Here is an 18,975-nt window from a genome sequence, read left to right as displayed (position 1 = left end):
TTCTCATGATGTACTCTGCATATAAGTTAAATAAGCAGGGTGACAATATACAGCCTTGACATACTCCTGGGTCCTGAAATAAGACCCAGGTGCCTGATAAAGTTAATAGAAACCCATAAATTATGGATGTGGAGCAAGAAGAGGGACATCTTATTCCATTTATTTCAGAGTAAGTTGTAGCCATTCTTGCATTTCACCTCTAAAGTTCAGTCTTTGTAATTCTTTTTTTATTTTGAGCTAAATTCTACATTCAATGAAATATCCAAACCTAAGTATATCTGTCTGTGAATTTTAACAAATGCATACATCTGTGTAATCCAAACCCCTACCACAGTATACAACAATGTCATTGCAATCACTTGGAGAATTTAAATACTTAGGTTTGAATTTAACAAAACACCTTTAATACTTGTATGCTTAAAACTACACAATACTAATGAAAGGCATCAAAGAAGATGTCAATAAATCTCAAGAAATACACCATGATCATTGATTGGAAAACCCAATCTAGTAAAGGTGTCAGTTCTTCCCAAATTAATATACAGTTTCCAGGCAATTCCTGTCAAGACTTTTTGAAGATATAGACAGATTTATATGGGAAGGTAAAATAACTAGAATAGTTAGAATAATTTGAAAGGAAGTATAAAGTGGGAACAATCAGCTTACCTGATTTCAAGACCTTTTATGTAGCTACAGTGGTCACAGCCTTGTGGTATTAGTGAAGGGATATATGTATAGAGAGATTAGTGAAACAGAACAGAGACTAGATGCTTTTCTCTATAAGATCAAAGACAAGACAAGGATATCTGCTTTTGCCATTTATATACACATATTTGCAGTGTGACTAAATTTGATACTTACCTCGCACCGTATAAAAAAAATTAATTCAAAATGGATGAGGAACTAAATGTAAGAGCCAAAACTATAAACCTTTTAGAAAAAAAAAACATAGAGCTAAATCTTTATGATCTTGGATTTGGCAATGGATTCTTAGTTAGAAGATGAAAAGTATAAGCCACAGAAACAAGAAAAATGAATAAACTGGATTTTATCAAAACTTAAAACTTTCATTCTACAAAGGAAACTGTCAAAAACAAAGAAGTACCTAAAGAATGGAAGAAAATATTTGCAAACAATTATATCTGATAAAGGACTTGTAAAGAACATACAGAACTCTCATAACTCACAGTAAAAGACAACCCAGTTTAAAAGTGGCAAGGGATCTGAACAGACATTTCTCTAAAGAAGAACACATGGCCACTAAACACATGAAAAGATGTTCATCATCTTTAGTGACTTCAGTTCAGTTAAGTCGCTCAGTCGTGTTCGACTCTTGGAGACCCCATGAACTGCAGCACGGCTGGCCTCCCTGTCCATCACCAACTCCCAGAGTTCACTCAAACTCATGCCCATTGACTCGGTGATGCCATCCAGCCATCTCATCCTCTGTCGTCCCCTTCTCCTGCCCCCAATCCCTCCCAGCATCAGAGTCTTTTCCAATGAGTCAACACTTTGCATAAGGTGGCCAAAGTACTGGAGTTTCAGCTTTAGCATCAGTCCTTCCAAAGAACACCCAGGGCTGATCTCCTTTAGAATGGACTGGTTGGATCTCCTTGCAGTCCAAGGGACTCTCAAGAGTCATCTCCAACACCACAGTTCAAAAGCATCAATTCTTCGGCACTCAGCTTTTTCACAGTCCAACTCTTACAACCATACATGAACACTGGAAAAACCATAGCTTTGACTAGATGGACCTTTGTTGGCAAAGTAATGTCTCTGCTTTTCAATATGCTATCTAGGTTGGTCATAACTTTTCTTCCAAGGAGTAGGCATCTTTTAATTTCATGGCTGCAGTCACCATCTGCAGTGATTTTGGAGCCCCCAAAAATAAAGTCTGACACTGTTTCCACTGTTTCCCCATCTATTTGCCATGAAGTGATGGGACCAGATGCCATGATATTCGTTTTCTGAATATTGAGCTTTAAGCCAACTTTTTCACTCTCCTCTTTCACTTTCATCAAGAGGCTCTTGAGTTCCTCTTCACTTTCTGCCATAAGGGTGGTGTCATCTGTGTATCTGAGGTTATTGATATTTCTCCCCGCAATCTTGATTCCAGCTTGTGCTTCTTCCAACCCAGCGTTTCTCATGATGTACTCTGCATATAAGTTAAATAAGCAGGCTGACAATACACAGCCTTGACATACTCCTTTTCCTATTTGGAACCAGTCTGTTGTTCCATGTCCAGTTCTAACTGTTGCTTCCTGACCTGCATATAGGTTTCTCAAGAGGCAGGTCAGGTGGTCTGGTATTCCCATCTCTTGAAGAATTTTCCACAGTTTATTGTGATCCACACAGTCAAAGGCTTTGGCATAGTCAATAAAGCAGAAATAGATGTTCTTCTGGAGCTCTCTTCCTTTTTCCATGATCCAGCAGATGTTGGCAATTTGATCTCTGGTTCCTCTGCCTTATCTAAAACCAGCTTGAACATCTGGAAGTTCACGGTTCACATATTGCTGAAGCCTGGCTTGGAGAATTTTGAGCATTACTTTACTAGCGTGTGAGATGAGTGCAGTTGTGCGGTAGTTTGAGCATTCTGTGGCATTGCCTTTCTTTGGGATTAGAATGAAAACTGACCTTTTCCAGTCCTGTGGCCACTGCTGAGTTTTTCAAATTTGCTGGCATGTTGACTGCAGCACTTTCACAGCATCATCTTTCAGGATTTGAAATAGCTCAACTGGAATTCCATCACCTACACTAGCTTTGTTCGTAGTAATGCTTCTAAGGCCCACTTGACTTCACATTCCAGGATGTCTGGCTCTAGGTGAATGATCACACCATCGTGATTATCTTGGTCGTGAGGATATTTTTTGTACAGTTCTTCTGTATATTCTTGCTACCTCTTGTTAATATCTTTGCTTCTGTTAGTCACTAGGGCAGTGCAAATTAACATTACAATGAGATACCATTTTACAGTCACTAGGCTGACTAAAATAAAAAACCAGATGACAAAATTGATGAGAAATCAGAACCCTCAAATCTTATAGCTACTTTGGGAAAGTTTGGTACTTCTCTCCAAAGTGTATCAGGGTTGCCATCTGACCCAGCAGTTCCACTCCTGTAATATACCTAAGAGAAATGAAAACATGTCCAAAAAAAAGTACATGAGTGTTAATATGCCAATATGACTCGTAATAGCCCAAGGTGGAAACAACCCAAATGTCCATCAGTGGATGAATGGATAAACAAAGTGTGGTATATCCACATGGGCTATTAATTGTACATAAAAAGAAAGGAAGTGCTGATACATGCTGCAACATGGATTTACCTTGAAAACATTTAGAAGCCAGATGCAAAAGGACAAACATTGTTTGATTCCATTTATCTGAAATGTCCAGAATAGGCAAGTATATACCGGAAGTAGATTAATGGTTGCTTAGAGGCTTGAAGGCTAGGAGATTGGAGAGTGATAGCCGAAGCGTACAGTGTTTTCTGGAAAGTGATCAAATAGACACCTGATTTATAATAAAAGTGAAACTTCAGAAGAATAATTAAAAGGTAGTCTTTTCAATGAATAGTGCTAGAATAACTGGATTTTAGTATTTAAAAAATAAAAACCCACTCCACTCCTACTCTACACAGAAATCAAGTGCAGGTTGGTTGTAGATGTAAATGTACATCTACATTTAAAAACAACAAAACTTCCAGAAAATAATACAGGATAATATCTTCATGATACTAAAATTGGGAAAGAATAAAATGGAATATATTCTATTAATGGAACATATTAATAAAAAGGAGTAAAATGCTAACCGTAAGGGAAAGGTTTGAAAATTTTGACTATAGCAAAGTCAAGAACTTCAGTACATTATTTTAAAAAACCAAGGCAAGTTATAGGTTGGGATTATATACTTACAGTCTGCAATATATACCTGTCAAAGAGGTCACATCTAGAATATACAAAAGCCCTTCTACAAATAATTAGGAAAAGACAGCCCAGTTGGAAAACAGGCAAGAGATTTGAACAGGCACTTTATTAAAAAGGATATCCAAACAGCCAGTAAACATATCCTGAACCTTACTATGAAGTGATGTCTCATTGTGGTTTTAATGTGCATTTCCGATTATTAACAAGGCTGAGTATACTATTTTTTAGAAATCATGAGAGACCAGGTTTTAACTTGTACTAAACATTGGTGAGAATGTGCAGCAGCTACAGCCTTCATAGCCTGCTAGTGGGTATGTAAGTTGGTATAACTACTTTGGATTACAGCTTTGTATTATCTACTAAAATTGAAACTACACATGCCCTACGATCTAGAATCCTTACTCCCAGGTGTATATCCAAGAGGAATGTGGGCACATATGCTCGCTGTTTGTAGCACTGTTGTTCATAATACCCCCAAACCAACAGAGCACCAATGGCCATTACAAGTAGAAGCTGATAAATTAATTATAATATTTTTATAGTTACATATTATATAGCAATGAAAATGAACAAATTACAGTCACATACCATGACTGATTTCAAAATATATGTTTAAAAGCACAGAAGAATATATACTATGTAGTTCAATTTATGTAAAGTTCAAAAGTAGGCAAAACAAAACTATAGTTTCAGGTGTATATTTGTGTAAATATAAACTATATATTATATATAGGTATATATGTGAATACTTAAGTTGAAAATTATAAAGGAAAGTAGGAAGTGATTACACTGGAAGGCTAATGGTTACCTTTAAAGGTAGTGATTAGAAGGGGACATGAGTGGGGCACCTGTGATACCTGCAATATAGTATTTCTTGACCTGAGTGGTATCTGCTTTGTGATAAATCACTGAGCTATATTTTTGTTTCTGTACTTTTCATAAGTATAATTCCTAATAAACAATTTGTTTAAACATTTGGTTTGTTTCTGGTCATGTGAGCTATGGATAGAAGTATGTTTTGGTAGATTTGAAAAGTGAGCACAAATAATTGGCAAAAAAAGATAAATACATCAGTGCAACAGAATAGAATCCAGAAAGAGAGCAAATGATTGTTGACAGAGGCACCAAAACCATCCAGTGGGAATAAGGGAAAATTCTTTTCAATAATTTGTGCTGTAATGACTTGGGATCCATGTAGAAAACAATAAACCTTAACCTCTATCTCACTTAATACACAAAAAATTAATTCAAAATAGATTGTAGACCTAAACATAAAAGTTGACATGTTAAAGTCCTAAAAGAAAACCAGACAGTATCTTCGTAACCATAGAATAAGGCAACAATACTGTAGGGAGACTCGAGAAAGAAAAAGGAAACAATGAAAATATTAATAAACTTGACTTCATTGATATTAAAAATTCTCATCAAAAGACACAGTTAATAAAATGAAAAGGCAAGCCACAGTCTATAAAAAAACATTCCCAATGTATATCTGACAAAGGACTTGTATGCAGAATATATGAAGAATTATTACAAATCAATATTAAAAAGAAAAAAACTTAAAAATGAGCAAAACACTTGAGCAAACTTTGCTTAAAGCAAGACATATAATGGCTAAGGAACATATGGAAAAATGTTCAACATAGGAAATGAAAATTAAAATCACAGTGAGATAAGAACTTTACATCTGGGATGGCAACAGTTTTTTTTGTTTTTTTTTTTTTAATTTAAGGAGGCTGACAACTCCAAATAATAGAATGTAGAACTGGAATTCTAATACAAAAGGTTTGGTAGGTTTTTTTTAACAAAAACAACAAAAAATATATATGTATCTACTCCGTGACCAATGGTTCTACTCCTAGGTGTTTAGAGAAATTAAAATATATGTCCTCAAAAATAGTTGCAATAATTTTCATTTTCATATTTATTCATAATAGTCAAAAACTGGAACCAGTTCAGAAGTAGGTGAATGGATATCCAAACTATGATATAGCCATACAATGACATACATATCAACAATAAAAAGGAAAAAAAACCTGGTAAACACAACATAGATGAATTCCAAGAACATACTGAGTTAAAGAGGCCAGAAACAGATGACTATATATGATTCCAATTATATGAAGTTGTAGAATAGGCAGACTGGTTTACAGTCACAGAAACCAGTGGTAGGGGTTGACTTGGAAAGGGCAAGAGGAAACTTTCTAAGATGATAAAGAAAACTGTTCTGTATTTTGATAGGTGTATTGGTTACATTATTATATATTTTTAAAACTCATTAAACTGTACAGTTTTATGAGTACATCATATTATATATAATATGTAAATTTTTCTCAATTTAAAAAGTAGCCATAATTCTCCATGGGGATCCGTGTATCCTCACCCTTTGAAATACCACTTTGCGTCTCCTTCCATGAAGAGGTGTACTGTTGCCCTATCCCTTGAATCTGAGATGGCCTTGTGACTTGCTTTAGCCAGATTAAGTGTGGCAGAAAAGAAAGCATGCCAGTGTTGACCTAGGCCTCAAGAGACTGTACAGTTTTGCTTTCTCTTAAACCCTGTCCAGCCACCATGGAACGATTCCTTGCTAGCTTTCTGGATAATGAGAGTGAAGCAGAGATGAGCTGAGGTTATCCTAGATCAGCCAGCCTCCAGCTAAACCTGCAGCTGATCAAGATACATGAGTGGACCTAACCCATACCAGAAGAATCACTCAGCTGAGATAGATAAATTACTGTTTTATGTCACTAATATTTGGGGAGATTTCTTATGTAGGAAAAGCTAAGGCTTAGAGTCCAGGCCCTATAGTAATAAACTATAGCCCATGGGCCGGATATAGCTCATGACTTATTCTGAACCTTTTATTCAGCATTGGAAAGTGGAACATAAATTAATCTTGGGAGAGGAACACCTTTTATAATCAATACCCAAAGAATTTCTATTAATAAAATACCACAGTTATAGGAATACAGCCTGTCAATAGGTTTTCTAAAGTAGTCTCAAAGTTTACAGGGATGGCAAGTCATATTGCATTTGTACACAGACATTAGGTTAATTCCTCTGTGAAACTTTTAATAAGAGGGAGAAGAAAATGAAATAACTTTGTAACCTAAGTGAGAAAAGGTATCCTCAAATTGCATGAAGATATAAAATGAGATTACTGTACTTTTTAAAGGTCAGACTGTACAGCTTTTTGTATCAAGATGGTTAAAAAAAAAAAGTAAATAGCTAAAATTCCCTGAAATTTTAAAACAGGTGCTGTATTATCAGTTCATTGTTAATTTTGGTTTGAGTTGATTGTTTTCAACTAATGAGAGTCTCACTTCTTTAAATTTTAATTTGCTTTATTGTTATCAGTTGTATTGTGTGTTATTAACCCTACAAAGTACACTGTTGAATATTTTCATTGATATTCTGCTCTGTGGTTTTTCTGTAGCTAGACTTGACCCTTACTCATCATGTCAGATACACTTCTGCTGCTAAAGCAGTTGTACATAAAACACCAAAAACGTATTTGTCCAGCAACACTTGTTTCTCATCACCAAGTTCTTTTGTTTGTTTCAGCAAATGTATTTGGGATAGCAGAGGCTGGCTCCCTCTACTGGAGCATTTCTATTCCCAGAGTGAAGCACAGTCTGACACAGAGCATCCAATAATACGTAGAATAAGTAGAATGAGTCACCAAATTCTTGTCCACTAAAGAGTGGGAACAACAAGGGGTGCTTGGACCGTGAAATCATTTTTTCCCAACCAGATAGATCATGGTCAAAAATCTGGTGCTAAAGATAATGAAGAGTAGGAAAGCTGGTATAGGTAAAGGAAAAAGTGTGGCTCCAAGGATAGCCTTTCAATGGGGAGACAAAAGAAACTTGAACCATGCATGCAAGCTTAGGGGGCAACCATTAGGAAGCAAAAGACTGAAGATGCAGGGAAAGGGAGAATAAAAAGGTGAAGTAAGTTTCCCAAAGATAAGTTAGAGAGGCATCAAGCACCCAGGAGAAATAGAATCTTCAGTGTTAAATCTGTGGTGGCACAAAATAATCGTGAACTATATAATGACTTAGAACCAAGGTGCAAATTGGAGTAGGAAATGGCCACCCACTTCAGTATTCTTGCCTGGAAAATCCCGTGGACAGAGAGACTGGTAGGCTACAGTCCATGGGTTTCACAAAAAGACATGACTGAGTGACTGACACAGGGTGCAAATAAAATGTTAGGGGTTTTGTTAAAGTGTGACCATGCTCATTATTACTTTCAGTGAGAATCCAGCTTTGCTGGATTTGAGCCTAGATCTATCAATGAATAATTTGAAAATATACAATAAAATCTTACTGCTTTATTTGGAAGTCATATTCAAATAATGATTTTTCTCCAGATTGGACCCCTTCAAATCCTGAGCCAATGTACATCCCCACGGGCCTGGAGACGGAACCCCTTTATGCAAACTCCAAGGAAGAAACTGTGGTTTATCTAGCCGAAGATGGTGAGTACATAATGAGACATGTTGCGATAAAATATAATCAATTGGTGTCTGGGCTAATCTATTTGTATTTGTTCTGCTGTTTATAGTGGAAATTGCCAATTACCAGGAAATCCCTGACTCCATAACCATGTTTGGTTAATATTGATGCAGATGTTGATTCAGTGCTAAATGTATTCTTGAAGGTGCATACTGCAGTTTATGCACAGTTATTTTAAAATGAAGCTTCATGCTGACCATGAGAATGAAGAGTTTCATTGAGATGGGATTAAACTTCGCATCAGTTTTCAAAGATATATCCAGCAGAGTGCTCTGCACCTGTCTGTCTATAGGTCACGTTCATGCAGTCTTTCAAATGGTTTATTTTCATTTCATGCCAGTTTGATGCATCTCTTGGGATTGCCAAAAAAAAATCCCACATCACAAATATTATCCAAGATTATATCTCAGGAAAGTGTTCTTGACACTCAAGATTAATAATTGGCATCAAGTGTACTAATAATCAAACATAGAAGTCTCAACCTGTATTCTAAACTGCTGCTTCTGAAACCCTAATGTCAGGAAGTATGGGACTCCTGTACAGTTTCACCATCACATTTGTATATCTTAGAGTATATATTAAAGATAACTTGCAGGGAACATGTATTTTATTTAAAGAGCTGGCAAAATAGAGGAATTCACAGAGATTGCTTCCTATATAGTAAGCAATTACAGAAATCATATATTCATGCATTTTTAAATAACTGAGGTGAGAAAAGCACCTCTGATTTTTTTCAATTTGATTTCAAATATTTACCCAGCTGACCTACCTTATAACTTCCACACATAAATGAGATATAAAATTAAAGTAGCTGAGGTGAGTCAGTCAAGGTCTTGTCAGGAATTGGATGGCAAATGTAATTTAAGAAATTTTAATGAAAAGATATCTTATAAAAGGGTGGACAGAATCAAGGGAGAGTAATAAGGGATGGTGAGACAACACTGAGTTGTCAACAGAACAGAACCATTGTTTCTCCTCGGCATGAAAGGGTAAGAGATCAGACTGGTGTCGAGACCTGTAGCTGTAGGAGGAGGAAGTCCCCAAACAACTGGGCATAAAGAATTTGGGGTTCACATTTTTTTCTTTAAAGATATTGTTCCATTATCTCATGACATCTGTTCTCTTTAAGAAAAAGTCAGACATAATTTATATCATTGTTCCACATTATATATGCTGTGTCTTCTGTCTATGATCTGCCTAGATTTGTTTATCTTTGTATTTATCCTGCTTGGAGTTTGCTGAACATCTTGGATCCATAGTTTAATAGTTCTGTCTATCCAAATTTGAGAAATTTTCAACCATTATTTCTTCACGTAATTTCTCCATGATATTCTTTCTCTTCTGTCCTTTGGAATTTCAAGTATACATGTGGTAGATTTCTAGTTATGTCCCACATTCACTGGATCTTTGTTCCTTTTTATAATCTCTGGTCTTGAGTTTGGATAATTGTATTCATTTGTTTGTAAGTTCACTGAGTCTTTTTTTTTTTTTTTCAATATTCAATTTCTCTTAAGCCCATCTGGTAAATCTTTCATTTCTGTTATTGTACTTTTTATTTTTAGAATTTTCATTTCATTCTTTTTATAGTTTCCTTTTTTTATTAGTTGATCTGTTTATTCATTATCTTTTCCTTTTAACATAAATTCAGAGTCCTTCTCTGTTAATCGTACCATCTGAGTTATCTTGGGGTCTGTTAAATATATAAATATTTATTGGATCACATTTCCTCATTCTTTGTATGCTTCATAATTTTTTTTTTATCACATGTGGGAAATGGTGAAAGACATGTTTTGGAGTTTTCTTTTTTTTAATTGCATTGAATTTTTTTTCTGCAAGGCAGCTAAATTCCTGACAAATCATTTTGCTTCTTTTAGAATTGGTTTACTTTCTTTATAAAACAGATCTGTTTTTATTTTGTCATTCATTCTAGGTCATGACCCTTCTCCTAACTGTGGTTTTTATGCCTAATATTCAACCTTTCTAGAGTCACAGTTAAATGCCTGCAGTGCTCAGTGAAGCCTTTCTATTCTGGCTAAGTTGGAATTTCAATATATCCCAGAATGTTTATTCTCTGCTATCTCAGGAGCACTCTGTCCTGTCTTCCCTTAATCATACCCTGTGCTTGTACAGCCAGGTCTTCAGCCAAGCAACCACCATGTAGACTACTGAAGCCCCCCTCTGTGTAGCTTTCTTCTACTACCTAGGGTGCTAATTTCAGCAGCCCCAGGCAACAGTTGTGCCTCCTCAGCTCAACAAGACTGTTATGCTATCCTTAAGTGACATCTTTCTAAGAGGTAAAAAGTACTCCCAAGAAGAAATCTAAAGTTAAAACATGAGCTTATTTCATGTTTTTATCTTTTTTCAAGAACTTTATGTAGTTCTAATCTTTGTGTTGTCTGAATGCGTGGAAATGGTTAATTCGTATTTTTTTTTTTAATCCAGTTTTATAGTCATTTACAGTGAAAAGACAGTTTCAGGAACAATTACTTCATTATAACCAGAAGTAGAATTCATGTATTTCTACTGTGAGAAATACATGAATTTATTCTAGGCATGGCTTTTCTAATCTAAATACTCAGACTTTCTTATTCCAACATAAACCTATATGTTAGTGTCATATTAAAACTTATAACCCTTAGTGACACTTCAATTATACTATAGCTCCAAACTCTTTGCAGAATAGCCTATAGACTTTAGATATGGCTTGAACATCTTTATGGTCTCTCATCAGCCTACAAAGAGCCGTGTTTTGTGTATTCCCGAGTTGGGGGCAACCGGACACCCTTGAAGCAGCCTGTGGATAACTGTGATGATACTTTGATGTTTGAAGCAAGGTTTGAGAGTGGTAATCTACAGAAGGTAGTCAAAGTGTAGGTTTTAATTATTTTTATTTGAGGAGCTAGACTATCAACTATTTGCTGGATTAGGTACAGTAGTTTTAGTATCCATTGCTGAACTATAATTTCTTGAAGTATAGATGCTAATTAGAGTTTATCATAAGAGGGTAGGTATGGAAGGTTCTGGATTCAAACAATTTTGAGAGCTGTGAATGAAAGTTAAGCAGGTTTCTGTAGTGTACTTTTTCAGTATGCCAGTATGAACTGTTAAACACGCATGAACACTGGTTCTCCAACTTTTTAATGGAATAGGTCTTCAGATGAGTATTCTATAAAACATGCTTGGGAATATGCACACAATTCAAGGATATTCTTTTTTTTAAAAATTTTGTGAAAAATTTTAAACATACACTAAAGTACAGAGCATAATATAGTTCTACCTACACTCATCACCTAGATTCAACAGCTCTTAAGGTTTTGCAACATTCACTTCACCAATTCACACACACACATATACACACATAATAAGTGCATAATGCTGATAGAATAGGAAGTTACTTGGTAAAGAAAAAAGTCACAACTAACCAGGTGAAATTGTTGTATATATAAGTAATGTATTAATGAATTTAATTTGCTTTTATTTAAGTATCTTCAATGATTAAGTATGGGGAATGCAAATAGTTATCAAATATAGTTCCTGTCCTCTCAAAGAGTTTAAAATTTTGTAATTCATATGCTCAGAGTAATTTATATATGTTTTTAACCTTTGTTAGAGATTGTATTTCAGATCTCTAGAGTTAGAATCTAAGATAAAACAAATATGTGTCTGAGGTTAAGAAAAAAAGAAAAAGACACTGGACTTTAATTCTTAAAAACTTAAGAACTCTTTAATCACTTCTTTATAGGAAACATAACTGGGTTAAAATACATAATTTTTTGTCAAATGCCCATTTTTTTAATGTGCTCTCTTGAATTACAAAGGGATAAAAAGGCTTCAGAATTAGCATAGAATTAGTTTCACATCCAGTTAAAAGAGAAAATTTCAAAACAGTGATCTTTTCAATTACTTGGTATTAGATACTGCTTAATAAACACTGTTTCCCAAGTAAAAAGCTTTCCATGAATAGGTAGATATACAAATATATTATTTGTATATTTATTATTACTTTTATTATTTAAACTTGAATGTCATTTTTACATTTTTATGTCTCCCCCCCTTCCTTTTTTTGTGTATTAGGGGAGAATATGAATACCAGCTGACTGTGCGACCTGACCTGTTCACAAATAAACACACCCAGTGGTACTATTTCCAAGTCACTAATACTCAAGCAGGAATAGTCTACAGATTCACTATTATCAATTTCACCAAGCCTGCTAGTCTTTATAATCGGGGTATGCGCCCACTGTTTTATTCTGAGAAAGAGGCCAGTGCTCATAATATTGGCTGGCAGAGAATAGGAGACCAAATCAAGTATTACAGAAACAACCAGGGGCAAGATAGGCACCATCATTTTTCACTTACATGGACGTTTCAATTTCCACACAGTAAAGATACCTGCTACTTTGCTCACTGCTATCCGTACACTTACACAAACCTGCAAGAATACCTGTCTGGCATCAATAACGACCCAGTACGGTCAAAGTTCTGTAAAATACGTGTCTTGTGCCACACAATTGCTAGGAACATGGTGTATATTTTAACGATTACTACCCCCTTGAAGAACAGTGAGTCAAGAAAGCGAAAGGCCGTGATTCTGACTGCAAGGGTACATCCAGGAGAAACCAACAGCTCTTGGATCATGAAAGGCTTCCTAGATTATATTTTAGGAAACTCAAGTGATGCAAAGTTGCTTCGGGACACGTTCGTCTTCAAGGTGGTACCCATGCTGAATCCAGATGGTGTGATTGTAGGAAATTATCGGTGTTCCTTAGCTGGACGGGATTTAAACCGTAACTATACATCTCTCCTGAAGGAATCATTTCCTTCTGTCTGGTATACCCGGAACATGATCCGGAGGTAAAATAAGCCTCAAATTACCCTCTGTTTATTTAGTAAACCTGATAGTAAGAATTTTGCTCCCACAATTGCACTTACTTTACTCTTAACTTTCCTTAAGATAGTTTAACTATAGCTACTTAATTTTTTCCCTCATTCTTCCCACCTCTGCTTCTATACCTTTCTGGCATTATGCCACTACATTCACTAGCTTTCTTTTAAATAATAACATTTTAATAGCTTAGTGAAACTTAAGTTTGCCTGTCCTAAATTTGGTTTCTTCCTAAAGCTAATGATGTTTCTTTTGGAATCCTTGAGAATCCCTCATTAATTACATCTAGAAAATTAATTACATCTAGAGTCTTTGAGTACTGCATTGACCACACATTGCTCTGTGTTGAGTCTCTTAGGATGATGATAAGTTTGCATACTTATTTAAGCTTTCATGAATAGTCTGTTTGCCCCTAGAAAGAAATGAACAGCTTTAAATTTTCTAAAGAATCAGAACAGTAAAATGCATGTAATATTTAAAGACTTGTTGGATTACTGAGTGAATTCTTTAACAGATTCAAGTAATAACAATCAGGAACAGGCGTTGCTAGAGTAGAAAGATTTATTGGAGTGAAACAGTACCCATTCCAAGTCCAAAGCCTCTTAACCTTTTTGGTTAAGAACGTGGAGACTGAAATGAAAACACATCAAATGGGAATCCCTGCTCTGTCATTTGCTAACTGTGTAATCTTGAGCAGTTTAGAAACAAACCCAAACCTCCATTTCCTCATCTATTTGTAAAGTGGGAATAGTAATACTTACTTCACAGACAGGAAGATTAAATGAGATTATTACTAAAGTGCCCAGAATAAAGTGTCCAATACTACTGGAATATTGGAAGTTCTAAATGTATTCAGTGTTTCCTCAAATGTAAAAAGAAAAGGAGTTAATGAATTAGATGTAGGTGTAAAAACTCTTTGTAAACTTTTTAGGATTGTTCAAATGTTACATTGATAAGTACTGTTACAGAGTGTTTGTATTCTCACCCGGCTCCGTCACCAGGGCTCCTAGTGCAAGTGTCAGAGCCCCATTTGAAGAAGGACCACCTCAGGGATACCTCCAGTCCCTGAGAGGAGCTGACAGGCTTCCAAAGCTCCCAGCATGGCTCTAGTTGTCTTGAGTTCAGCCTCAGCTTTCATGTTAATCCTTTCATCTTAGACACATGGAGAGGGAAATGCAGATCCCCACAAAAAGAAGTGAAAACCCTGGTTTTATACCCCTCACAGATGTGGATTTCAGGATTCTCTGAAGTTACTTGGGAAATATTTAAGTGATAAAGAATAACCCATGTCTGACTTAGTTTCCTGGGGATGACAGACAAAAGAGCTGAGTAAATGCAATGTGGTATCTTCTATTGGTTTCTGGGACAGAAAAAGGACATTATTGGGAAAATTCGTGAAATCCAAATAAGGTTGGGAGTTTAACAGTAATATACCAATGTTGGTTCCCTAGTTTTTGACAATATTTCATGGTTATGTTAACATTAGGGGAAAATGGACTGAGTGGTAGCCATATGGACACTGTCAACTATTTTTGGCAATTTTATGTAAATCTGAATTTATTCCAGAATTTAAAGTTTATTTTTAATAGAAAGGAACTTTTGGAGCCCATTTGAGTATTTATAATGTCTCCTTAATGCTCTTTGACATTAAGGGTGCCTGGCCCAACACAAGATGGATTACAGCCAAAGCCCCTGGGCTTGTCTCTGTGAAAGCTGTTTATCTTAGTTCTTCTTAAATTGTCTCATAAGAAGCTTAAGGCAGGAATCTATTCAGTAAGTTTCAGAAAGACTTCCAAGAGAAAGAACTACCTTAATGCAATTAATCATAGGCAGTAAATGGAATAAAAGACAGTCACATATGTGTGGAAAGGTGAGCAGCTGTAAGTATGCCTAAGATTAAATATATTTAGAGTATTTGAAAATAATAGATTTTAGTGTAAGATACTTAGTATATCTTAACTGTGGGTAAGAAAAAAACTCCCAACTGTTTCTAAAGGGATTCAGTGTAAAATGAGAGACCCTGTTGCTTTGTTTCACTTCAAAAGTAGTAATTAATATTTCTTTGAGATTTAATTACTTAGAGTTTATTTTGACTCACTTAAAAGAAACCAGATGTTCATTAAAACTGGGGAAATGATTTTAAAATGTATAGTTTTATAATCTAATTCTAAAAATTTGCAATGATCATTTGATGGCTTTATGTCAATCTTATGTTATATCAATTTATTGGTCATCAGATGAAAAAGGGCAATAAATTAATATATGTAACAGATTTCAGCTTGGAATTTCACTGTAGTTTAAAAAAGTACTGTTTTGAATAAAACCTAACTTTGAATATTTTGATTTTAAGATTTAATATTTTGTTATATAAAGTAGTACATTTCATATTAGTACAAATTGTTAACAGTTGTATTTATCCTTCCAGATATAACAGTGTACGTAATTTCAGTTATTTGAGTAGCTGTATGAAGTTTGGAAATATGAAAATCAAGGCAAAAATGCCCATAATCCTACCACTTTAATACCACCACTTTTTCACCTTTTGAAAGCCTACTAGTTATTTTTATCAACCAGTTTTGAGGGGCTTATTTTTTATTACTTTAATATTCACTGAATGCCTAAATTATACAGGCTAAAAGAATTGTGCTCTTGAGAAATGATTTCTGTAAATTATTTATTAGAAATTTACCAGAAAAATAATCAATTCAAACTTTGGTACCATTTTTCTCAAAATGGTATTTATTCACGTTACTCAAAAGGTGAATGTTAACTGGCTTCAGCATCGAGTCATCAGGCACAAGTTTTAACACATATTTGGGTACTTGTATGCATTGCACCGTTTTAGAGATTTTGAAGCATTCCCTTTCTATAACGAGATTAACTATGGAAAATCTAAAATTCTATTTAGGTAAGTGTCAAGTAAATGGTACCAATATTAAATACTACAGGAGTTCAAAGAAAAGAAAAATTTGGTGGGGAGCTTCACTAGTTAGAGAGGAAGTGCGACCTGAGGTCAGTGTTGATGGATAAGGGGTAGTATTTGTATTTACAAAGATGAAGAAGGAAGGTATTTCAGTCAGAAAGAATCTAAGAGTTAGTGGGCAAAGATAGGAGTGAGTTGTTTTCAGTGTATAACAAGAGACAACCAAAAAGCAGAGAAATATTGTTGGACAAAGTTTTGGAAATAAGGTAAATTTTGTCTTTATAGTGGAAGGCTAAAGCATTCGTATTTTATATACAATTAATAGCTTATTGTAGGTGTTAAAAATTATATATTAATAATATGCAGTAGAAGTAAGAAATTGAAAACTAGGACATAAGAAATGCTGTTTATTTGGATGTTAGACTTGTTAATTCATAATTATAACCACAGAAGAAAAATGCAGAGATAAAATGCAATAACTTGTTCTTTTTCTTCTTGGTAGATTGATGGAGAAACGAGAGGTTATTTTGTATTGTGACCTTCATGGCCATAGCAAGAAAGAGAACATATTCATGTATGGCTGTGATGGTAGTGATAGATGTAAAGCACTATACTTACAGCAACGAATCTTTCCACTTATGCTGAGCAAAAATTGTCCAGATAAAGTAAGCTCCTTTAAGATTTTGACTTTTCCTTTACTATATATTGTCCATGCAGGACAGCCGAATGGATAGGCTTATTCAGTAAACTGCTTTTTTATTTAGTTTTTTTTGACTGGTTTGTACAGTTGACCATAGAAAGCAATGATGTGAAATGTTTAATAACCAGTAATTTGAAATATAAGGGAAAAACGCCCACTAGCCTACCACTACACTTGATGATAAAAGACTTGACTGTTTTTCTCTTAAGGTCAGGAACAAGACAAGGATATCCACTCTTACCCCTTCAATTCAGCCTTATACTGGAGGTTCTAACAAGTGCAGTAAGGGAAGAAAAAAGATAAAAGGCAGACTAGAAAGGAAAGGCAGATGTGATTGTCTTCATAGAAAATCCATGCAATCCACAAAAACTATAACTGAGTGAGTTTAGCAATGTCAAAGGATACAGGGTCTATCCACAGAAGCCAGCTGCAGTTCTCTATACTCACAGTGAACAACTGGAAACCAAAATTTAAAACAAAACCGTTTACCATAGCTCCAAAATAAGCAAAAGACTTGTGACTGCAAATGGATGGCACAAGGGAGTTTTTTAGAGCTGATAGAATTGTTCTATATTCTGATTTTTGGTAGTGTTTTATCAACTAAAAAAAATGCACAACATGAAAGTTGCGAGTAAGTTTTATTTGGGGCAATGTGAGGACTGTAGCCTGGGAGACAGCACCTCAGATAGCTCTGAGAAACTGTTCAAAGAGGTAGCGGGAAAGGACACATATATATGTAATTTTGGTAAACAGGAAGTACATGCAGTCAAGCACATATTTGTAGAAAGTTTCTGCTGGTCTTGTGAAGCTTCTGCTAGTCTCGAGAAACAATCGTCACCATGAAGGACCTTAGTGCTTTTCTAGATATGAGGAGATATAAGAACTGGGCTCGTAAAATCAGCTCCTGACGGTATCTAACTATCTAAAGACCTGTCCTGCCAGTTTCCCGTAGCATAGTGTCTCATTCCTGCTTTCCACCCTAAACTCCTTCAGGGGGAGTATTGGAGGTCAGCAGCTGCTATAGCACATGACTTAATCCTTATAGAGGTAGATGGCAGGCTCCCTTGGCAAGTGCCAATTTGTTGACAGTTTTCACAAACCTTTACATGTATTAGCTTTTCTTAGTAGCTCAGTGGTAAAGAACCCACTTGCCAATGCAGGAGATGCAAGTTCAATCCCTGGGTTGGGAAGATTCCCTGGAGAAGGAAATGGCAACCCACTGGTAAATCCCATGGATAGAGGAACCTGGCAGGCTACAATCTGTGGGGTCACAGAAGAGTAAGACCTAGTGACTAAACAATAACATACATGTGTTAACATTCACAGGATGGAACACAAAGTAAATTTTTTCAATTGTATGGTAATTAAATTACAAAAACTCATTGTAGATACTGATGTTATAACAATCTTTCAGGGTAATTTTCAAATTATCTTTCATGTGATAATAAAGCATCAGTATCTAAAAATCTACAACACTGATCTTCATTCCTAAATATGTTTAGACTCCTTCCTGTAACCTTTTAAAGTCAACATTATCAAGAATTAGTCAACTGGGTTTTGAATGCGTATGTTTTATATATATATAAAGTAAAATTTATTTCAGAATTCAAGCCTATAATTCTCAGAAATGTAAATATGTCATCCTTAAAATGAGCTATTTCCACTGATCAGGAAATAAAAGCAGCTCCAGAAGCTTTTATTTTAGCTTTAGAGAGAATTATGCTTTTGCACACCTACTTTTTCATTTCTAACCCTACTTCCTATGACAGACATTGTGATTAGAAAAGCAGTGGGTCTCATTTTTATTTGCTTCTTTTCAGTTTTCATTCTCATCCTGCAAGTTTAATATTCAAAAGAGCAAAGAGGGAACAGGAAGGGTGGTGATGTGGAAAATGGGGATCAGGAACAGCTTCACCATGGAGGCCACTTTTTGTGGATCTACTCTGGGTAAGATTGAGGGCCCTCATTCATGACTGTCAGAGTTAAACCAAAGGAGCACATTCAATGTAAGATTCATAGTGT

General features: G+C 35.3%; 1 protein-coding gene across 1 annotated transcript in view; it reads left to right on the top strand.

Annotated features, from left to right (window-relative positions):
* The window catches only part of AGBL3 (ATP/GTP binding protein-like 3), a 97,881-nt gene that overhangs the window by 27,174 nt on the left and 51,732 nt on the right, over window positions 1-18,975 (top strand). The window contains exons 5-9 of the mRNA XM_010831638.1: window positions 8,301-8,408; window positions 11,177-11,315; window positions 12,520-13,299; window positions 16,756-16,918; window positions 18,774-18,900. Coding sequence (XP_010829940.1) covers window positions 8,301-8,408; window positions 11,177-11,315; window positions 12,520-13,299; window positions 16,756-16,918; window positions 18,774-18,900 — 1,317 coding nt within the window. The remainder of the gene's footprint in view (window positions 1-8,300; window positions 8,409-11,176; window positions 11,316-12,519; window positions 13,300-16,755; window positions 16,919-18,773; window positions 18,901-18,975) is intronic.

This window comes from Bison bison, unplaced genomic scaffold (assembly GCF_000754665.1).
Source record: "Bison bison bison isolate TAMUID 2011002044 unplaced genomic scaffold, Bison_UMD1.0 scf7180017864530, whole genome shotgun sequence".
In the NCBI taxonomy this organism is placed as follows: Eukaryota; Metazoa; Chordata; class Mammalia; order Artiodactyla; family Bovidae; genus Bison; species Bison bison.
This window is presented reverse-complemented; position numbering and strand designations above follow the sequence as displayed.